At 50.0% G+C, this 22492-nt stretch overlaps 8 protein-coding genes across 8 annotated transcripts; 4 read left to right on the top strand and 4 right to left on the bottom strand.

Annotated features, from left to right (window-relative positions):
- Positions 1-266: 266 nt before the first annotated feature.
- N7455_008241 (putative pathogenicity factor) lies at positions 267-2493 on the bottom strand (the record flags this gene model as incomplete). The annotated part of the gene is made up of 3 exons (XM_040959082.2): positions 267-2061; positions 2271-2309; positions 2429-2493. The coding sequence occupies 3 exons, from the start codon at positions 2491-2493 to the stop codon at positions 267-269; spliced, it is 1899 nt and encodes a 632-aa protein (XP_040810446.2).
- Positions 2494-3446: 953 nt separating this feature from the next.
- N7455_008240 (uncharacterized protein) lies at positions 3447-6350 on the bottom strand (the record flags this gene model as incomplete). Its single annotated transcript, XM_040959100.2, has 2 exons — positions 3447-6084; positions 6133-6350. The coding sequence occupies 2 exons, from the start codon at positions 6348-6350 to the stop codon at positions 3447-3449; spliced, it is 2856 nt and encodes a 951-aa protein (XP_040810400.2).
- Positions 6351-8040: 1690 nt separating this feature from the next.
- N7455_008239 (snoRNA-binding rRNA-processing protein UTP15) lies at positions 8041-9669 on the top strand (the record flags this gene model as incomplete). Its single annotated transcript, XM_040959085.2, has 1 exon — positions 8041-9669. The coding sequence occupies one exon, from the start codon at positions 8041-8043 to the stop codon at positions 9667-9669; it is 1629 nt and encodes a 542-aa protein (XP_040810397.1).
- A 161-nt stretch (positions 9670-9830) lies between these two features.
- On the bottom strand, positions 9831-10763 carry N7455_008238 (phytanoyl-CoA dioxygenase family protein; the record flags this gene model as incomplete). The annotated part of the gene is made up of 1 exon (XM_040959157.2): positions 9831-10763. One exon carries the CDS (start codon positions 10761-10763, stop codon positions 9831-9833), a length of 933 nt encoding a protein of 310 aa, XP_040810478.2.
- A 550-nt stretch (positions 10764-11313) lies between these two features.
- N7455_008237 (uncharacterized protein) lies at positions 11314-11964 on the top strand (the record flags this gene model as incomplete). Its single annotated transcript, XM_040959144.2, has 1 exon — positions 11314-11964. The coding sequence occupies one exon, from the start codon at positions 11314-11316 to the stop codon at positions 11962-11964; it is 651 nt and encodes a 216-aa protein (XP_040810485.2).
- A 156-nt stretch (positions 11965-12120) lies between these two features.
- On the bottom strand, positions 12121-13437 carry N7455_008236 (putative sulfate/molybdate transporter; the record flags this gene model as incomplete). The annotated part of the gene is made up of 1 exon (XM_040959110.2): positions 12121-13437. One exon carries the CDS (start codon positions 13435-13437, stop codon positions 12121-12123), a length of 1317 nt encoding a protein of 438 aa, XP_040810408.2.
- Positions 13438-14993: 1556 nt separating this feature from the next.
- Positions 14994-15432, top strand: N7455_008235 (uncharacterized protein; the record flags this gene model as incomplete). The annotated part of the gene is made up of 2 exons (XM_065605837.1): positions 14994-15012; positions 15143-15432. The coding sequence occupies 2 exons, from the start codon at positions 14994-14996 to the stop codon at positions 15430-15432; spliced, it is 309 nt and encodes a 102-aa protein (XP_065460786.1).
- A 2221-nt stretch (positions 15433-17653) lies between these two features.
- N7455_008234 (uncharacterized protein) lies at positions 17654-22295 on the top strand (the record flags this gene model as incomplete). The annotated part of the gene is made up of 5 exons (XM_065605836.1): positions 17654-18248; positions 18297-18355; positions 18415-20744; positions 20801-21449; positions 21501-22295. The coding sequence occupies 5 exons, from the start codon at positions 17654-17656 to the stop codon at positions 22293-22295; spliced, it is 4428 nt and encodes a 1475-aa protein (XP_065460785.1).
- Positions 22296-22492: the final 197 nt, after the last annotated feature.

The following is a 22492-nucleotide window of genomic DNA, read 5'->3' as shown; positions in this document are numbered from 1 at the left end:
TTTTTCCAATCGATTTGAAGGTTTCCATTCTTTTTCTGTTCATGAGCTGATGTCAACGAGTCCATTCAGTATTCCCATCAACTCGGCTTCTCACCTGGGCACTGGAACGTGCTAGCCAGGAAATATTCTGACAATGGATTTCTTTATTTGTTGGTTTTCGTTTTAATCTTTTTTTTCTCTTTCTTTTTGAAATGATCATTGGCTGATATGAACTGAGCACAGACTTAAGTGATAGTCAGACAGCAGATTGGGGAGTAGATGGAAGGCTATTTATCACCATCCTTGCCAGGTTTCTTGGTAGAACCCTGCCCAGGAACACGGTCTATGGCCTTAAGGTAGACCCGTTCGCTGCGTCGTCGCTGGCTCTCAGACTGGCCACGGTTTGTCCCAGCCCTGCCGATGTGAGGCTGCGTCAGTGAGAGATTGGCCCCAGTCATCTCAATGGGCTCTGAGCTTTGGTCATCACGGCGCGGGGTTGCTTGGTTAGTCGCGGAATCGCCGTTTGTCGGCTGAGTTGATTCGGCCCGAGCATTGGTATCATGAGTATCGTGGACTTCTCCAATGATGCGTCCCCCTCCAGAAATTCTCTGCTCTGGCTCATAGCCTCTGCTATCCCCTTCGTTCATGGGGTAGTTAGTGGCAGATCGCTGGCGTAGAGCGGCCTCCTTGACCCATGGCTTGAAATGAGGGAGGATTTCAACATCAGGGAAACGAACAGTGCTAGCACGCACGCGTAGGGGGTCCCGATTGGTGGGTTTACCCACACGTCCTTTTCGGCCGTTAGAGGATGCACCTCGACGAGGGCTTCCTGGAGCACTTGGGGACTTGGGAATGTGATTGAGCTGTTGTTGGGCTCTTTCTTGGTTTCGCAGCCTGACCATGTGATCACGCACAAGTTCGATAATTTGGCGGATTTCTCGAAATGACTTGCCGTGACCGACGTGTTGGCGAAGCCAATCTGGGACCGGGGCGATGATGGCAGTAGGGTGCTTACGGCCTGGACCTCGAGGCGCGATGCTCGAAGACTTGTCTTGGTCTTGGCCCTGGCTAGCCGAGGGAGTAGCCTCCTGACTGGATGTCTCGGTGGTGGGTTCGCCTTCGGTTTCACGTCCGACACGCATGTTCTCTCGTCGGCGGAGGATGAGTTCGAAACTCTCCACTCCATTCCAGCTCTCCATTCGGCTCAGGGATTCTAACAGGAGGTCACACTGTGTAAACGGCCATTGGTCTGCACGATACCGGGCACGCTGGTAGTGCTTTCGGCAGTAATGGACCCAGACGCCGAGTGGGAACAGCTTGGTAACAGCCTTGTTTCTTCCAAACACGTGCGACACAACCTTTCGGTAGTGCATTCCATCGGGCGAGGGATGCATTCGACACGGAGCGGCAAATTCACATAAGTGATCTTCCTCGTTGTCGTTGGTATCTTTGGCATCCTCCTCTTGGTTGTTGGCCGGTTCTGTGTCGGGTGCTGGGTCATACCCCTGCACTTGTTGCTCCTGGTCGTGGCGGTATCCATACAAGTTGCTGTTATCAAGAGAGTCAGACTGTCCAGTAGAGTCCCCTGCATGGTCTAGAGCATGCCCATGACGACCACGCTGGATATTTCTCGGGGATAGTGTTGGGGAGGAGCTAGGTAGGGTTTGTGGCATCAGGTCATTGATTCCGGGTGGGATATACATCTCCCGGGGATAGTGATTGAATCCCATAAAAGGACTTTGTGGTAGTTCTCGGGCTCCAGGAAGGTCAGCGGGTTGAGTTGGGTGGCCAGGGCTTCTACTACGAGCCCGTGTGGTTCGCTCCAGTCTGTCCCGATATGGGTTGGCGGAGTCTGCAGCGCTCCGAAGCTCTGCTCCTCGGTTAGGGTCATATGCATGATACGAACCATTCGTGCTGGTGAAACGGGGACCTGGTGGCTGTGCTGTGCTGTATTGGCTGTATTGCTGGAAGGGACTAGAATCCATTGTGTCCAGAGGGATCAACGGTGAAGTAAGTGGGGGCGAGAGAAGTAGCGACAGGGGTGGGTTTCCCTGGTGAATCGTTTGAGCAGACCTGCCGGGGCTGATATTTTGATTAGCTGACATTCTCACAAAGCACGATGCTCTTGACACCCGAGACGGGCTTGTATCGCAGATCCCAGCTCATAGGCAGTGAGAAAGGAAGGTGAAGGCAAAGGAATAATGAAAAGCCGAATAAAAGGTAGGGCTCTAGATATCATATGCTTGGATGCTAGGAAGATAGCGACCCCAGGGAATATATCGTATACTTACGGCGAAACCTGTTGGTTGGCACGGGCAGCGTTGCTCGGCCTAAGCTCTATACGTTAGCATCTGATCTCAAGACGAACGGAAAAGATGTGCACGCCAACAAGTCATGGGGGAAGGGTGAGCAAGGCTTAGTAGATTCAGGGGATGTTATGTATACATACATTCTCATGTCCTCCTCCGGGAGGTGGCCCCGATCACCTGGGACATCAGGGTCCTGGTCCTGCATGCTGGAAGCTATGATGCAAGAGAAGATGGGGATAATGGAAGATGGGAAAGTACGCCCTTGATAACGGACGTAGCTGGATAATGATGAATGTTGATAGCAAAGCTTGTTGTCGATGATGCACGAGCTATCTGATAACGTGAAAGGCTTCAGGTGGTGGGCAAAAGTGGAAAGTAAAACAGTGCGAGGATAGGACAGAGGAGGAAGAGGCGTACTACAATAGGATGGGTTTTTATAAGTTTGTAGGAATTTACCTACAATGTTTGTACTTGATCGAGTTCAGATGACTTTTTCCCTTTGTTGGATATTGGGATATCGCCATCCCAACATCTACATACAGTATGAGTTTGCTCATCATGGGTGCTATTTAGTAACCCGATAACAAGGATTGGAATAGCCGAGTCTCTAGAACCGATTTACTGAGCATGAGAGAGGTGCTTATATCCACAGAGACATGATACGGGACCTTGTAAATCCAATGGGAATCACCAGATTCTAGAAGAGTGTAAGAGTAATGAGGTTTTTGGCTCACGGCGTGAGCGTCATATCTTCTTATACGACAACATGCGAAGAGACAACCACCGATAGCCACCTAGACAAAGCTAGCGGAGTGAAATAAAACCCACTGGAGAAAGTGGGAGATCAGGAACCCTTATATAGGCAACGCCGAGGACTAATGTCAGACCACCGAGCAACTACATCAATGAACTTGTCAAACTTAGTCTCAAATCTATGGAGGCACCTATCTGGTAAGAGCCAAGGTGTCACTTTAAGGTATCATTGCTTATTCTTGCTATGTGTACATCCAAAAAGCTATATCCCCCGTAGATCAAATACATAACGCCATCTTTGCCGGATATCACAGTCTGAAACCAAAAGTTGAAAAGAATTGGGCAAGGGTCCAAAATAAACATAGCAGTACATGAGTCATCCATAAATGTAAAAGGAAAATCGTTTTACCTGGCATAGCCTATCGACGCTGGTTGCCTTGGTACGTACTTTCGAACGGCCCCCCGGCCAGGGCTGCACGCCGCAGAGCCAATGTCAATCGTACTCAGCTCTCGACTCAGGGCATCCATGCGGCCATTTCCATTTGCATTGCCAGACATGACGGGGTAGCTTGGAGTTCCTCCGGTGATTGGCACCTTGTTTGGAATCGGGGGGCCTGGGCTGTAGTCATACAGTGGCGTACGAGACCCCGGAGAGGGCGAGACAGAGCCCCGAGAAGAGCGCGGCCGCTCAGTCGAAGTGGGGGTGTTGTAGGCCCGACTTCGCGCATAGCTATCAGAGCGCTCACGCGCGTAGTCCGGGCGAGGTGATGTTCGAACCATTGCCCCCGGACTTGCATGCATATGGGTGGGTGTGTATTGAACCGGACGATCCGAGGGGTAGGTAGTGGTCTCTGCTCTAAATCCGACGCGTGGCGGGCCTGTGCTGCGCGATGAGGGAGCGTCGTTTCCTCTAGAAGTTGGCCGAGACGAGTGTTTGAAGCGGATGATAACTTCTGGCTTGCGGTTCTTCCTCTCTGGTTCAGGCGCCCATGTATCGGTGGGAAGATGGTCAGATGGGTCAATCTCACGACCATCATCCCCGATGATTGGGTGATCTATGTCTCGTTGAGGTTCAGTCTTTCCGCGTATCACGGCATCTCTAGCTTGCGAAGGCGAGTCGTATGCTGGGGAAGGATCTCGGCTGGGAGTGTGAGAGGCATTTGGATTTAGAGAGATGTAAGAGTCCGGAGAGAAAGGGATTGAAGAGCCACCGCGGACGTCTGAAGAAGAGGGTCGCGGACTGACTGACTTCCGGGTCACAGCCCGCATATTAGGGCTGACAGATCCACCTCTGCTAGAAGTGGGTCTTTGTTCGATAGGCCGGGGCGATGTTCGCAGGGGATAGACAGGAGCATCGTAGTGAGCAGGTGCCGATACAGGAACTGGTGCAGGCGGCTGGGAAATCATCATCTCATCGTCCCAGTGGGTACTGCGTCTGTTGACTGGTCGTTCGAGTGCTGCTCTCTCGGCTGAGTCTTCCACTTCATACCCTGCGACGAGACTTGCGGGCATTGCTGGGGAGGTTCCCATTGAAGATGGCTCCTGATAGCGATCACGGTGGGACGGGGTAGGCATGCTCGATGGCAGATGGGAGACTGAGGATCGAGCAGTAGATTGGGGTATGTAGGGTGCATAGGGGCGGGGCGACGTTTTCGGTGTGGGCAGCTGAGAGTGCGGCCTTCGTGAGCGGTGTGCCGGTGGAGGAGGGGGTGGTCCGTCATCATCTTCATCCTCTACTCGTGGTTGCATTCCGGCATACTCTGGGTGGTAGTCATGACCATGAGCAGTGATTTGTAGAGGCCGAACTCTGTGTGGATGGTACCTTGGGTCATCCACTGGCCCTAAAGAGGAAGGCACAAAGTCTGAAGCTGGCACCTCGTGTGTATGCGTTGCCCCATATGACATGGGATCTGGATCGTATCGAGGTTGCTCTATTTGAGCATAGACACTTTGACGTGTAGAATTGTATGGCACTTCCTGATGAGGATCTGCCTCGTAATGGTTTTGCCTGGCGAGGCGATAGTCTCTCGAAGGTGGCTGATCATACTCGGGATGATTCCGCTGTTGTTGCTGCTGTTGTTGCAGTTTCTGTTGCTCCAGTTTCTGTTGCTCCAGTTGCTGCTGCCCCAGTTGTTGTTGCAGAAGTTGTTGCCGCTGTAGTTCTTGTTGCTGTTGTAGTTCTTGTTGCCGTTGCAGTTCTTGTTGCCGCTGCAATTCTTGTTGCCGCTGTATTTCCTGTTGCTGTTGTAGTTCTTGTTGCCGCTGGAGTTCTTGTTGTCGCTGCTGTTCTTGTTGTCGCTGCAGTTCTTGTTCCTGCTGCTGTTGCAGTAGACGCGAGTCATATGGCGTTTCAATAACTTCATTGGAGGCATAAGGCAGTTCGTGGGTGGTTTGTCGGCGGAGAGGAGCAACAACTGCAGTGTCCCATTCTGGAGTGTAGTTATCGGCACCATCATACCCGCCCCGAGATGGAGGTGGGACAGGAGAAGGCGCGCGATAAGATGATGCATCGTATACAGGCTCTGAATGTCTTGGGGCATAGGAGGTGGTGTCTGGAGCACCAGATAGGGTGTTTGAATGTTCAGGAAGGGCGGGTCTCGACGGGGCCGGGTGGTGAAGTGGAGGAGCAGAGTGAGCTTGTTCCAGAGGGGCTGGTCTTGGTGGGGCCCCTGCAGGGCCGCTGGGCAAGGGTCGTCGCTTGACATCTTTCAATTGTCGTGGACCAGATAAACCCGTGTTGCTCGGAGTACTAGGGACTTTGCCTTGGACCCGGTCAGCGGCTTCTTGTCGGCGTCCAATCAGAACTTCATCTTGTTGTCTGGTGTCGTAGTAAGTCATTTCCATTCGGATATCTCCTGCATATTTCCCACGGTATTGAAGTGGGTGCCAGTGATCATTTTGGCTACCGCCTGGGATGATCAAGCTTTGTAAATCGATCCAGGTCTCGCCGATCAAGTCGGTCTTCTTATCGTCATTGAACACCGAGACCTTTAGCTTGAAGTAATCGGGGGATTCATGTACGGTGAATCGAAGTTCCGAGTCCCTAGGCAAGTAAGCTACAATTTCCACATCTATCAGGCTAAAAGCTTACCATCGCGGCGTTTGTCCTCCTCGCAAGTCTGTTTGTGTCTTCTTTGCTTCCTTGCCTAATCGTGCTGCAGCATAGGGATTCTGTTTGCCCATAGTCTTCCGGTTGGGTAGGTTCTTGGCTCGATCGATGATAGCGACCAAGGTACCGATAATGGGGCCATCGACGGAGATGTCAGCGAAGATGCCCGCCGCATGGTTAACCTTGGAAACCTTCGACATTGTCCAGGATTCTAATCACTGGAAATATTGAATATAAACGGAAAATACCATTGACGCCAATGGTTTAGGGAGAGGGGAAGAAGAAAAGAGAAAAGATACCTCTTTGGAATGTCCGAAGTGGGTATTGGAGGTGGCTGGGGTTGTATCAGATCTTGCCAATTGATTGGTTGTTACCCCTGGCGGTGTCTGGATGGTGATGTACCAACCATACCATGGATACACAAACCTTGCATATTCTAAGTAAACAAGGAAACTACGACCATCACTTCACTTCATTACATTACATAGTATGTACATTTCAAGGCTGCTATATATTATCATCCTCATATACTCCGTATAGTTCAGTATATTGTATGATGCCATTGAGGCCATCTCTACCCAACCCCAGTCAGGTATTCCACATGAAGTGGATCTCCGTCAGCTCGATCGGATCCCCAGCCACCACAAATTCAGAAATTGGCGCATTTCCTGGTGGAACAGTGCGTAAACTGCCGACCATTCCACGGTCCAGACAAGATCGTCATCCCTCTATACTCCGTACTCCATACTCTTGCTTGTGAATCCGGTTTCAGCTGCATTGGGGCTTCAATAAGCTGTCAAGCCGTCGCGGCTCCCCCACCTTTAGGGTTAGGGAGCTGCACCACGATGGATCTCCGTCCCCCCCACTGGATTGCCATAGCGACCACTCACAGTCCTAATCATCCTGTGTACAATGTGAGTCGGATTCTAGGTATGCCCTTTTCTTTTGGTACTGCATGTCATACATTGGCAATATTACTGAGACTGTCTTGTTTGCCTGTTCTGCACACATTATCCCTACCGACGACTCCAGATACTTTTACGATTAACGATGTTGCCTGCCTCACTGCCTCAGTGGGTTCGCTGGGCAATCAATCCCCGCCAGGGTTACTATTATTAATATTACCAGATACCAGATGGTTAGAAATGTGGAAGCCTACGATGTACAACCTATATCCATCAGATTTCAGATTTATCTTTAGACGGGTCAATTGATGGGTAACGTTAGGCTTACAGAGTACTTGAGGGAAGATCTCTCGAGGTTGATCGACCATGACGAAGGTGACATAGCTGCAAGCATCAATACCTCGTACAAAATATATTACCCGAGAATTGAATCTGTCACCTGTACGGAATAAATTAGGAATATTATGCAGATGGTCTGCCTAGGAAAGTTGAGTAGCTCAGGGTATGGTCCTTGTAGCCTCATTCATGGAAATCAGAGGCAGAAAGCTTGCAATGGCTCACTCGAATCCGAGGAGAAAGCATCAGTCTAGAGGTATCTTGCAAAAATAATTCATCCTCGGGACTTGTCTCACGGGGGGCCTGATCTAGGCTCTGGCTGTTGTTAGCCTGTCGCATACCTTTGATGCACGGGCAAAGTCACATGTGCCAACCTTGGACCGATGCCCGGTGGATAGTGCCAAAAGCTTAGTTTCTGCCTTGTTGCCTCAGGCCTGATTTCAGACCTTGATGCCCCAGGCATCAAGAGCTACCGCCACCTTTCCCGATTGGGCGAGACGAACTTTTTTGATCGGCAGAAAAAAGATGGTCTGAATGAACTTCACGATAGCACTCTAGTCGGCTTAACTTTACCACCCATTGCTCATCCCGGGCTACCTACCTAACTAATACCCCTCCGAACAACTACTGTCTATCCACAACTGCAACCATGGCGGCGCCCGTCCTGCCTCTGCAGCAGGTCAAGCTCGCCTCGTTACCCTCGACGCAGTTAACGCCCGAGCAACAATACTGGCGAACATTCAAAAACCCGCTCCTGATCCCGTCTCCGGCCAATGGACCGGTCAATCTGATCACTCAGCCTTCCGTCCCTTCCTCTGCCGCGGCATTCCCTTCTCTTACACAACCTCCCGATGTCTTCACCGTGACAACGGGCGCACGAGTCCAGATCTATTCGATTCGCACGCGGAAACTTCTGCGAACACTCACACGATTTGACGATACCGTACGCGGTACTGATGTTCGTCCGGATGGACGTGTCTTGGTGACAGGTGACGACACCGGTTCCGTGCAAGTTTTCGATGTCAAATCGCGCGCCATCCTCAAGACATGGAAGGACCACAAGCAGCCCGTGTGGGTGACCAAGTTCTCTCCCAGCGACCCTACTTCGGTCCTCACAGCCAGTGATGACCGTACAGTGCGGCTTTGGGACTTGCCGTCGCAAACTAGTGCGCGCACTTTTGTCGGCCACAGCGATTACGTGCGCAGCGGTGCATTCATGCCTGGTTCGATGGCTTCTTCCGGTCTGGTGGTTTCGGGTTCTTACGATCGTACTGTTCGCCTGTGGGATCCCCGAGTTGGAAACCGTGCCGCTATGACGTTCAAGATGGGTGCACCGATCGAGACCATTCTGCCCATGCCCGCCGGAACTACAGTTTTGGCCGCGGCCGATAACAAGATTGCGGTGCTGGATATTGTGGCTGGTAAGCCGCTGCACATGATCCAGAGCCACCAAAAGACTGTCACTGCCCTTGCGCTGGCCTCCAACGGTGAGCGATTGCTCAGTGGTGCGCTCGATGGACACATGAAGGTCTTTGAGACCACTGGGTGGAACCCCGTCTCTGGATCCAAATACCCGTCGCCCATTCTCTCCCTGCGCGCGATTACTTCCGGAACCGAATACGAGGATAAGCACATTGCTGTCGGTATGCAGTCAGGTCTTCTGTCTATCAAGACCCGGCTGTCTGGTCAGCAGAAGATCAAGGAGCGGGAACGCCGGAAGGAAATGGCAGCTTTGCTGGAGGGAAAATTGGAAGAGCACGACCGGGAAGTCGCTAAGAAGAAGAAGACCCGTGGCTCTGGATGGGAAAAGCGTCTGCGTGGACGCGATTTCATCGGAGAAGGTGTGGAGATTGTCATTGAGGGCCAGGACCGCAAGAAGCGGAAGAGAGAGCAGCCTTGGGAGAACGATCTCCGTAAGGCACGCTACTCTGTTGCGTTGGACCAGGTCCTCACCTCGGCGGACAAGACTGCGCAACTTACACTGCTCACGGCCCTGCGCCACCGCTCCGCCCTCCGTGCCTCTCTGAAGGACCGCGATGAGGTCTCCCTCCAGCCCGTCCTGCAGTGGGTTCACAAGAACATCCGTGAACCCCGTCTGGTCGATCTCAGCGTCGAGGTCGCGATGAACCTTCTCGATATCTACTCTGGAAACCTGGGCCAATCCGCACAGGTTGACAAGATGGTGGAGCGTCTGCACCGCCGGGTACGCGATGAAGTGGAGATGGCCCAACAAGCGTGGCAAACGAAGGGAATGCTTGACATGTTGAAGGCAACCTGATCTGACGGCCTTGAATCGCAACTTGGAGTTCGGGGTGTCTGGGATTCGCACACTCGGTGTATATGGCGGGCCATCTTTTGTACAGGATTTGCATAAAGAATAAAAGTCGAACTATTTACCATATTGGCCGTAACATCATTCATTTGTATTCAGACTGTGTATCAAGCATTCAACTTTGAGAACCCACTAGCAGGCGGCTGCAACCAATTCCGTGCATCATACCCCCACCCCTCTGCACCCTCAATAACATGGAAGGTATAGGCATACCGACTATTCAAGCTGGTATTCTTCTCGCTCTTATGCAAAACATTCCCATGAATGAGCACAAGGGATCCAGCCTTGATATCAAGAATCTCTAGATCCTCATCTGTAGCCTCCGAACTCTTCTCCTCCTCCATGCCTTTGGGGAGTGAAGGTCCCCGATTCTCAATAAACTCCGTACCCGTACCATTCTCCTTCCTCACAAACCTCCTAGTAATGTGACCACCCTTACTTCCCGTATGCGACCCCTTGTACATACCCAGCGTCCCATTCGCCGGTCCCGCATCCTGCAGCGCATACCACCAGCCTACGGCAGAGGGCGGGTCCGTATACAAAAACTCCGAATCACGATGGGACGGCACAGCCCCACCAATGGAGGGTTGCTTGCAGATAACCATACTCTGCAGCACGCGGGGATCGGCGAATCCCAGGGACTGCGCGACGGCAGCGTTCCGCTCGTTAAGTGATATGGCCTTGAACGGAGGCGACAAGGTATGCAGCGAATGACCGATCTTGTTGACAGCGCGGTTTTTGGGCTTCAGTAGCGCGGCGCGGCCGGTCAATGGATCCGGCTCAGTACTGAACGCGTCTGGCTCGAAGAAGAAGCGGATCTTGTCGCCTGAGTCCAGGAAGTAGTCGTCGCCTACATGGTCGACGGTTTCGTCGCCCGTTGTGAACTGGGTGAGGGGGTGGGATTCTAGTGGGAACTCCTCGAGGAGTTTGTTTGTTTCGGCGAGGAGAGCGGAGACCTCGGTTGGGGTGAGGTAGTCGGGGAGGACGAGGTACCCGTTCTCCTTGAAGGAGGCGACTTGAGCTTCGGTAAGTCCAGCCATGAGGTGCTTTATGTTCCAAAGTTGAAGATGAGTTGGTTTCGATGTTGAAAAGCGGGGGAGAGGTGATAAGCCATTTTGATACGCCCAGTACCTTATCTGGGGCTTCATCCGTGCACCCGGCATCTATGGGCAACGACTACATGATCAATATATGCTTCGTTTCCCCGGCTCAGTGCTCGTGGGGTATCTCCAGACCCCTCGGCGACACCGATGGGTCTTTGCCTCTTCCATAGAGGTTAGTTGCCGCAGGAGGCAATGATGCAAGAGGCAAGTAAAGCTTGCCACAGGACAAGACAAGACAAAACTATATAAACATATCGGAATTGGGCAGGTTGGACTTTGAAAGCAATCAATACAACTTGCACAGTGCCGATGCCAACATTATACACAGAGAAGCTTCTACAAGCAAACCAACATCAAGAAATCTTCCCCAAGGTTTAGTATCAACCTTCCTTTACCCAACTAAACAAACTCAACTGCAAATCATTCCAAGTGGACCAGATCAATCTTTTCCTCTCCCACATCCCACCGAGCGCGACCGTTCATCACAATGTCCGACTCTTTCACAAGTTCCTCGTACTACTACAGTTCCACAACCAACGGCAGCGACGGCAAGACTACAACCGGACACAGGTATTCGACAACCTCATACACCGAATCCGACGGCACAACAATCGTACGTACCGCCCAGCAAGATTTAGGCCAACCAGCAGTCGTTGAAGAGCGACGTTACGACAACACAGGCCAGGAACAGCTGGCTTTACCAGAGCCCGCAGGCGTTACCTCTGCAGGTGGAGTACGACGCATCACTGAACTAGAGGATGATGTTTCAGATTCCGAAAATTACACGTCCCAAAATTCCTCGCCCAATGTCCTGGCTGATATTGGGGGTGCGGCGGCTCAGCTCTTGGATGGGGACGGCGAGGACGATTCGTTTAATTTGGTTTCTTCGCCGCTGGGGTCTAGGGTTTATGACCCCGTGACGGGCACTTATAATGACCAATCTGAGTATGATATCGGTGGGGTTACTAGGCGTCATAAGGAGATGAAGGATGCTAGTGGTCGGAGGTTCGGAAGCAATGTGGATTTTGCGGCGGATGGCCTCTCGTCTTCGGCAAGGGAGAACCGCCCATGTGAGAATCCTAGTACAGGTACCAGGCTGCGGAGAGAGAGTGACGTGGATGTTAGAAATGTGCTCTAGGGTGAGTAAATTTGTGGGTATTTGCATTGCTTATGGTAAGTAATTGCACTTGCTATATATAAAACCAAAAATGATATATCCGGTGTATTCTTCATGCATATGTTGTGAAGGATATCAGGAGATTTATAAACCAAAAATTTCCACATCAATGTCTGTTTAGTCACGTAGACGCAAGCGTCCCTCTGACCACCGGCTACGCGCCTTCTCCCACCATTTGGGAATGTCGTAGGACCAGTGGCAAAGCATACCAGCGATGAAGCCGATCGCATCATTTTTGAACCCTACCAATAATCCCACAGTGACCATCATGACAGTCCAGCGGCGACTGCGTTCTTCGTCGGTAAGAACAGGGCCAATATGCTCCACATTTGACAAAAGGCCAGCACCGGCCTGGTTGAGGTCCCGAGCACCAGTGGTGTTGAGGCTCTCGCCCACGCTAAGCAGCTCCGCACCAGCTGCAACAACCATCACGCCGAGCAAGGCAGCAGGGAACCGCTTCAAAAGGTCAACCAAGGTCTCTCCAAAGAAGAAGCCAATAATAAGTTTCAATAGGCCGAGGAATATCACACTTGCTCCTGAGCGAGCTCCGAACCGATACTGCGCTGCAAGACCACCAGATCCATGGCAGACAGGCATAGCACCGAACCAGCAGCCAATCAAGTTCATACCCGCCACACTCAGCCCGATATGGGTGATGGAAGGAGTGCGCACATCCGGTAGCAGATCATTCGCTAAGTGGACAACCGCCACAATGGAGTTCAGCGTAGTAAGAGGAATTTGACCAATGCCAGCATCGACAGCACCGACACGCCATTGAAGTGGGGTTGGAACCAGGGCGAAAGGATGCCACACCTCGAAACTGGGCATATGTCCCGCCAATGCAGTCCGAATGATGGCAAACACCAGACCCAGCACTAACACGGCGAGCGCATAGGGTACTCGGCGATAAATATTGGTGAGCAGAAGCGCAACAAATGCAGCAACTGCCCAGATACGGTTATCGGCCCAGGAGGGGCTGATCCAGCCCAAGGGATGAAGCATGCTGCTGCAGGCTGCGATGATCAGGGATAATCCCGCCCCGACTTGGATACCCTTGATAACTGGAATGGGAATTACACTGGCGAACCAGTGTAAGATACCCGTCAAGCTGAAGACAAGGATACAGGCACCGACGAAGATCCCCGCCGCAGCAATCGTGCCGTTTGAGAAACTACGCGCGATTGCCACTGCGGCGATGGCCTTCATCGGCTGGACTGGCAGTGGAATACCGAAAAACACGCCCGTTAGAATATTGAAAATCCCCGAGAAGATCAATGTGCTAGCGAGGGAGACGGTGCCATTGGTAGCTAGCGCAATCGCGATGGGCAGGAATGTGCCTAGGTCGCCAAGCGACCCTGAGATCTCGGAGACATAGTGGCGCTTGAAGGTGCGTAGATTATAAACGTTGATTTCGCGTAGCGATTGGATAGCCATGGCGAGATGATTATTCCGAGTTCATGAAGAGGGAGAGAGCGCAGATAGCCAAGCTTGCTTTAATCACATCGGAGCCCGCCGATCTACCCCGCCCGCTAATATCGCTCCAAATTGAATCCAGTTTGGATTTGGATTCTGACGTATCGCTTAATTTATATATAACAAGAATAGTCGACTGCTTATGCGGCCTTGTCGTGTCTTTTTGGTGGTCTTTTTAGATGTATACGAAGCTGGTAAAAAGCTTGAACTGTGTAGAGGACTTTCTTATATATATATAATAGAGATTGCTCAAAAATTTAGACTACTTACACTTAAAGCATCCCCAGGTCCGAAGGCGTCGTAGATTAATATGATCTTTCCGTACTTCAATGCTGTAATTTTGCCCTGGAAGTATTCTCTCTCGTAGCAACGACTCGGGAGCGCTGAATCTGTTCTCTATCTCAGTGATTAAACACTCTGTGGGAACTAAGGGCACTTTCCGAGCAGTGTTTGAAGCTTCGACTAATTTTTGTGAATTGAAAAAAGTTTCTGCGAAGAGCATATTGAGCAAAAAACATGTTTCCATTGGAATATTGTCTCATTGCAAGGTCTGAACTAGCAAAGTCCAAACAGGCTACTCCCTAGCAGTCATGCCGGTCTTGAAGTGAGAATAAGCAAAGTTGACGGCCACGCGTCCCTAGCATATACCTAGAATAATCATCTGTGTTCTTAGCAACGTAGGATATTTAGATTTGCCAGAGAATGACCAGTCCCCTGGTAGCCATAATCTAGGGGTATATCGGAGACTTGTTCTTTGTTTGACTGTAAATCCCAGGAGTTCCCAGCTTCTCTCAGAAAATTTTGACAACCAGGCGTTCCATTAACTAAAATACGAGCCCGATAAAAAAAAGTACCAAACTCCAACCAGCCAACTCTCTTCGGTTATTATCTACCAAGTTTTTCGTCGCCTTTAGCCCTTACCACGGCTATGCATGAATATATAGAAGTTCGACTTGAAGCTTGAAGTGCAGCGCGGATTTTATATGTGGTCACCCAGTTGAAGATACCGTAATACTGCCCCATTGCAATCAACCGACATCGGGAGCTCCCCGGTCCGTTAGATTTCCGACTTCCGACGGAAACGGAGGAGAATACATGGATGTATAAATAGCCAGTCTCCCAGGCTATAGCTTCTCCACTACACTTCTTCCACTTAATTCTAGACCCCCAATTCGAAACAACGTAGTCTCAATATGGTATGGCGGTTGGTCCTAGGTTCCCACTACTAGATACTAGTAGAATAGCCGTTGATCATACACATCCTACTGTACCACTCCCGGGGTGTGCTCTCTTCTCCTGTACTCCGTACACCCCGAATGAATATCAGGCAGCCATGGGTACCCACTGTATATGCCTTCGTATTGTGAAACCGTTGAGTCAAAAGTCACTTGAAATATGTGGTCATTACTGCAGGTCGCCTAATATATGACAGTATACGGGGTACTCCGAGCTTACGTGCTACATATGCAAGATGTCATAAAGCACTGTAGATCATCCCCTTTTTCTGTAGATATGCAATGCTGAGCCATTATAGTGGTGAGTTACTTGATGTTTGCAAACCAGTTGTCTTCTATCTGATATCCTTCGATATTTTGCTTCCAACAACTCAAGTATCTCTTCTGCCTCCTCGTGCTCGTTGTAACAGCTTGTCTACGACACTGCACAGCACAGCGCAAAAGCCCTGTGAACTGCATCAACAAGGAACTGGTGAAGGAGAACGCAGATTACAAACTTCGTGACGACGAGCTCAAAAGAATAATAGAAATCGTGGATCGGGTGGTCATGAAAGAGCCTGTCAAATCACATATCACAGAAGAACAGAAACAAATCCTTTGGGAAATCAAAGATACCATGGGGAAATGGCTTTCGGCGGATGTTACGAATGACACAGTGCAGAAGATAATGAGAGCAATAACAGATCAGGGCGTGCGCTGTACTAAGGAGGTGGGCTCGTAGTGAGCGATGTTCGTCTTTTATAGGGGGAGGGTTGAATAGGGCAGAAACGTGTGTCGGCTGTCTTTCAAATTGCCATTGGAAAGGGGTAGAGTAGGACACTTTTACCACACCTGTAACCCTAAGATGCCTTGGTTTACAACTCCAACTAGCTTCACATCCAACAGACATCTATCAACTTCATATTTGCTGGAGACACTGTTCTCAACCCTAACAAACTCTTCAGCAAATAGTTGCCACTGGTTGTTCTAGTAATTTTTCAACTTGCAGCTTGCTTTCTCGCTCGAGTTCAATTCGCGTGGGGGTGATGTTGAAGGAATGACTTTGGCATGAATCATCCATGGATAAACCCTATTTACATAAGATCATTATTGAGTCTTAGTTATTCATCCCTTTGGTTTTGATTTACTAACATATAGATGTAACCCTGCGTGAGTTCTATTTCCACGATTTTTAGGCTATGTTATTGACTCGGTTTTACAAGGCAAGCCTTATGATTAGCACCCGCTCTTGGCTCTTGTTATGGACATAGCTCATAAAATTGATCACTTAATTAATGAATTCCAAGGTTATTTGTTATGTGTCAGTTCTATGAACAAAGAGTACAGTCAATTCAAAATACTAGAGATGAGGATAGTAGGGGGCGAAGGGAAGGTACATTGTAATCCTGGGTCAATCTTAGGCCGCTACCCAGAGGTCCTAAGGGATTACATAAGAGCATTTGAACGCTAACTAGGCCAAAAGATATAAGGACAAACAGGAACCTCTTGTTTGTCTTTGCAGCGGTATATATATTAGGCGTTAGGGACCACAACATGAATGTAGCAAACCCACTTCGTCAAACCATGCCCGGTGCAAACACCTATATATGACTAAATGAGAGCAAACAGAGCAAACAAAGAACAATCTTGAAGCATGTGATAGCATGTGATCGCATGTGATCGCATAATCGCGAACATTATTTCGAGACACTAAGGGTGAATAGTCACATACATGGTTAGCTAGTGGATCTGCCAAGTGCCACTAAGTATTTATTTGGTACTGTAGATAGCGTTGCTGCAAGATCGATAGTCGATCGAAAACGGTATTTTGTTTATAGGGCACATTCGAAGGTTAAAACAATAGTACTCCGTACCTATGTAGGAATTACGCAAGACCCATGGATGGTTGCCGGGATAATCTGCGGTTCACCAGATAAATATGTCCCGAAGAAGCGGCAATCAATATTGGAATATTTATGCTATCAGATGCACAAAACATGGCATATCGGGGTGCGTTGTACAACTGTTCTCGGGGAATAGAAAGAGGTCCAGTGAAATCAGTGCAATCACAAATTGTGATAGAGAATCTCGGGCTCGTTTCAAAGTAAAATGGACCGGTTTGTTCCCGAGCCGATACCCAATTCGACCGAATTTTCATCCGTCTTACATGGGGGTAATCTTATAATAATTCATAGGGGGGTATTATTAATCATTGGGGGAAATTAAGGAATATCTTAAATAAAATAAAAAGGCATGTGGAGTAGGATGATTCCAGAATCCTTACCAGGTCGCAAGCTCTACTGTGTTGATAGGCTTGGCCACCTTGCGGCCCGATCATAATTCCAATATTATGATATTATGCCCAGGTGTGCACACGGGTGGATCATCCATGGCATAGCGCAGGGTTTCCGACCACGGGTGCCGAGTGAAAAGTGGACCGGGGGCTCGGGATCTCCCAGATCCGTCCTGCCGGCTCCTGGGGTTCAAGAAAGATCCGCTGAGTCAGCGCGAGGCTTAGAAAATTGCAAGGTTCTTTTGAGTTTGATGGCGTCAAGTCGAGAGCGTAGGGCAGTTAAGGCTAAGGCGACTCTAGGCTCCCTTGCCTCAAAATTGCCAAGGATCCCAATTGAGCGTCGATCTACCCAATCATCACCCTGGGAATACTAGTCAGGCCCAACTCCACTCGTATATTTTTCATATTTTTCAATTTTAATTTCAATTTTCGCGATTTTCTCTTCAATTGCTCCGACCTCCGACCCGACCCACAGTTCCCATTACAATGGAAGATGTCATCTAAAAACGGAAATAGCCCCAGAACCCAGAACCCAGACTTTAAATACCTGATCATGCCCCTCCCCCCTTAGACTGATTTTACCTATTATAATTTGGTTTCGAATACTTCCCGTTAAATATCCCTGCGCATAAATTTCCCCCGTGATCGTGGTCCATTATATCTCGGCACGATGACATCGGACACAAGCTCCCTGGAGCTGAGGGAAAAGCGTGAACCAACGCCACCTCATACCGGAGATGCCTCAACTCTCGGCGACTCTCCTATGGCATTCATCGATCAAGACGATGTTGAGACCCTCACTAAAATAGCTACTCAACGGTCTCGCCGACAATCCACCCCTGGAACCACAGATACCCTAGCAGCCCTCGCTAAACAGGATCCATCCCTCGATCCCCAATCCGGAAAGTTCGATTTGCAAAAATGGCTCCAAGCAGCTTTCAATGATATCAGCCGAGACGGCCGCTCGGGCCACACATCGGACGTCGTTTTCAAAAAGCTTAATGTATATGGATCGGGCGCGGCGCTGCAGTTCCAAGATACAGTTACATCCACCCTGACTGCCCCTTTTCGGTTGCCTCAAATCATTCGTGAATCACACTCTCCCCAAAGGCGAATCCTTAAGGATTTCAATGGTCTTTTGAAAAGTGGCGAGCTGTTGCTTGTGCTTGGTCGGCCAGGTGCCGGTTGTAGTACACTTCTGAAGTCTATGACCGGAGAGCTGCATGGCTTGAATATGGATAAGGAGAGTGTCATCCATTACAATGGTAAGACCCACGCCCTAACAACTCTACAATAGAGCTAACAATCGCCAGGAATTCCTCAACCTCGCATGATTAAAGAGTTCAAGGGCGAACTTGTATACAACCAAGAGGTACACTCCCGGACATTCGACTATGCCCATAGACATATTGCTAACTTTGAATTACACAGGTTGATAGACATTTCCCTAATTTGACCGTCGGTCAGACTCTGGAGTTCGCAGCTGCAACACGGACTCCCGCTCATCGGTTCCAAGATATGTCGCGCGTAGAATACGCCAAATACATGGCTCAGATCATCATGGCTGTTTTCGGACTGAGTCACACATATAATACGCGCGTCGGAGACGATTTCATCCGTGGCGTTTCAGGTGGTGAGCGAAAGCGTGTCAGTATTGCAGAGATGGCCCTGGCCCATGCTCCAATCGCTGCCTGGGACAACTCTACTCGAGGATTGGATTCCGCCACGGCATTGAAATTTGTCGAGGCTTTGCGCCTGTCCGCTAATATCACTGGCTCGTGTCATGCAGTCGCTGCTTATCAAGCAAGTCAAAGCATCTTCGATGTATTTGACAAGGTGATTGTGCTTTACGAAGGTCACCAGATCTTCTTCGGACCTGCTGCCGCAGCCAAGTCCTACTTTGAGAACCAAGGCTGGGATTGTCCGACTCGACAGACTACTGGAGATTTCCTCACTTCGATTACAAATGCTCAGGAGCGGCGAGCGAAGCCCGGCATGGAAAACCGTGTTCCTCGTACTCCTGAGGACTTTGAGGCTGCATGGCTCAAGTCCCCTGAATACAAGCAATTGCTGCAAGAAACTGCTGAATATGAAGGACAAAATCCCGTTGGACATGATGTGCCAGCCGTCGCTGATCTCCAGGAATGGAAGCGTGGCGCGCAGGCCAAACACAGCCGGCCCAAGTCTCCATACATCATCAGTGTTCCTATGCAAATCAAACTCAACACCGTTCGCGCCTATCAACGACTCTGGAACGATGCTGCTGCAACCATCTCTACAATCGTCACTAATATCATCATGGCTCTGATTATCGGATCAGTCTTCTACGGGACCCCGGATGCAACTGCAGGCTTTACATCCAAGGGTGCAACTCTGTTCTTTGCTGTCCTTCTCAATGCCCTCACCGCAATGTCCGAAATCAACAGTCTCTACTCACAACGCCCAATTGTTGAAAAGCACAACTCCTTTGCCTTTTACCATCCTGCCACAGAAGCCATTGCTGGTGTACTCAGTGACATACCAGTAAAGTTTGCATTGTCTGTCGTGTTCAACATCATCCTATACTTCCTGGCCGGTCTGCAGCGACAAGCATCCAACTTCTTCCTCTACTTCCTCATCACTTTCATTATCACGTTCGTCATGAGTGCAGTCTTCCGCACATTAGCCGCTGTCACCAAAACTATCTCACAGGCAATGGGTCTGGCAGGTGTCATGATTCTGATCCTCGTTGTTTACACCGGTTTTGTCCTCCCTGTTCCATCTATGCACCCGTGGTTCGAATGGCTTCATTATCTCAATCCGATCTACTACGCCTTCGAGATTCTGATTGCCAACGAGTTCCATGGTCGCGAGTTCCCTTGCTCAGCCTATGTTCCCTCCTACGCCGACCTATCAGGCGATTCATTCAGTTGCACCGCAGCTGGTTCGGTGGCAGGCTCGAGAACTGTCAACGGTGACCGGTACATTGCACTGAACTACTCCTACAGCTACAGCCACGTCTGGCGAAACTTCGGTATCCTGATAGCCTTCTTGATCGGTTTCATGCTCATCTACTTTATCGCAAGCGAGCTGAACTCCGCTACTACAAGCACCGCCGAAGCTCTGGTCTTCCGCCGCGGTCACGAGCCTGCCAGATTCCGCCAGGACCACAAGTCTGGATCCGATGTCGAAAGTACCGAGGTGTCCAAAGCTCCTGCTGCGGATACTGAGGACAAGGGAATGGGTGCTATGGAGGCTCAGACCGATACCTTCACTTGGCGCGATGTGAGCTATGATATCGAGATTAAGGGCGAGCCACGTCGTCTCTTGGATAACGTTTCCGGATGGGTTAAGCCTGGAACGCTGACTGCACTTATGGGTGTTAGTGGCGCTGGTAAGACGACTTTGCTTGATGTATTGGCACACCGAACATCGATGGGTATTATCACCGGTGATATGTTTGTCAATGGCCGTGAACTTGATGAGAGTTTTCAGCGAAAGACAGGTTATGTCCAGCAGCAGGATCTTCACCTCGACACTGCTACTGTGCGTGAGTCTCTTCGATTCAGTGCTATGTTGCGCCAACCTGCCTCCGTCTCGGTTAAGGAGAAGTACGACTATGTTGAGGATGTTATCAAGATGCTGAAGATGGAGGAGTTTGCCGAAGCCATTGTTGGTGTTCCTGGTGAAGGTCTGAATGTCGAGCAGCGCAAGCTGTTGACTATCGGTGTCGAATTGGCCGCCAAACCCAAGCTGCTACTCTTTTTGGATGAGCCTACCAGGCAAGTACCCTGACCAACAAATTCCCATGCCTTTTCAAATACTAACTCTGTTTTAGTGGTCTTGACTCTCAGAGCTCTTGGGCTATTTGTTCATTCCTTCGCAAGCTTGCCGAGCACGGCCAAGCAGTTCTTTGCACAATTCATCAACCAAGTGCCATGCTCTTCCAACAATTCGATCAGCTACTCTTCCTCGCCCGAGGTGGTAAGACTGTGTACTTTGGTCCGGTCGGAGAAAACTCTAGCACAATGCTCGAGTACTTCGAGTCTAACGGTGCGCGTAAGTGCGCGGATAGCGAGAACCCAGCTGAATACATGCTGGGCATTGTCAATGCTGGTAAGAACGACAAGGGTCAGGACTGGTTCGACGTGTGGAAGCAGAGCAACGAAAGTCAGCAGGTCCAAACAGAGCTCGAGCGAATTCATAAAGAAAAGGCAAACGAACCCTCTGGTGTTGATGATTCCTCACAAGGCCACTCTGAATTTGCCATGCCGTTCTGGTTCCAAATAACCCAGGTCACCTACCGTGTGTTCCAGCAATACTGGCGCATGCCAGCCTACATTCTGGCTAAATGGGGACTTGGAATTGTGTCTGGTCTATTCATTGGTTTCTCGTTCTATGGTGCCAAAACGTCGCTGCAAGGCATGCAGACCGTCATTTACTCTCTCTTCATGATTTGCACAATCTTCTCGTCATTGTCGCAACAGGTATGCTCAAATCCAGAATCCAAGCAAGTGAACATCCACTAATCTCACCAGATCATGCCCGTGTTCGTCAGCCAGCGATCTCTCTACGAGGGACGTGAACGTCCTAGCAAATCCTACTCCTGGAAGGCCTTCCTCATCGCAAACGTCATTGTGGAGATCCCCTTCATGGTTGTAATGGGTATCCTGACCTATGCCTCCTACTTCTATGCTGTCGTTGGAATCCCCGACTCGACAACACAGGGAACCGTCCTCCTGTTCTGCATTGTCTTCTTCATCTACGCCAGCACCTTTACCCACATGGTCATTGCTGGTCTCCCAGACGAAACAACCGCCAGTGCTGTAGTCGTTCTTCTCTTCGCGATGTCTCTGACGTTCTGCGGTGTGATGCAGCCCCCATCTGCCCTTCCCGGCTTCTGGATCTTCATGTACCGTGTCTCGCCATTTACATACTGGATCGGCGGCATGGCTGGCACACAGCTTCACAATCGCCAAGTGGTATGCTCGACCTCCGAACTATCCATCTTCAATCCTCCCTCTGGCCAGACTTGCGGGGAGTACCTCATGAAGTATGTCACCGCCGCTGGTGGTCAGTTGCTCAACCCCGAGGCTACGAGTGATTGTAATTACTGCTCTCTCCAAGTTGCAGACCAGTACCTGAGCACCGCCGGTATCTCTTATGGCGACAGGTGGCGCAACTTCGGTATCATGTGGGCTTTCATTGGTTTCAACATCTTCGTTGCCACTCTTATGTACTATCTTGTCCGTGTGAAGCGGTGGAGCAGTGCCGATATGAAGGAATCCGTGATGAAGCTCATTCCCGGCAAGAAATCGAAGGCCGGCAACTAAATTTTGTCAATGCCTTCTTGCTAATATTCGCCATTATTTGTCTATATTCTACATTTCCTTATCATTTTTTTCTGATCTTTTTGTCCGTTCTCTCAAATGCCTTTTCGGCCATCCACTGACCTCGCTGTTTATCTCTCATACATTTTGTCACTTCAAGTCTCTTGCGCTGCACTGCACGAAGGGAAAATACTTACTTA

The sequence above is a fragment of the Penicillium solitum genome, assembly GCF_028829755.1.
Source record: "Penicillium solitum strain IBT 25940 chromosome Unknown utg000005l_segment0_segment0, whole genome shotgun sequence".
In the NCBI taxonomy this organism is placed as follows: Eukaryota; Fungi; Ascomycota; class Eurotiomycetes; order Eurotiales; family Aspergillaceae; genus Penicillium; species Penicillium solitum.
This window is presented reverse-complemented; position numbering and strand designations above follow the sequence as displayed.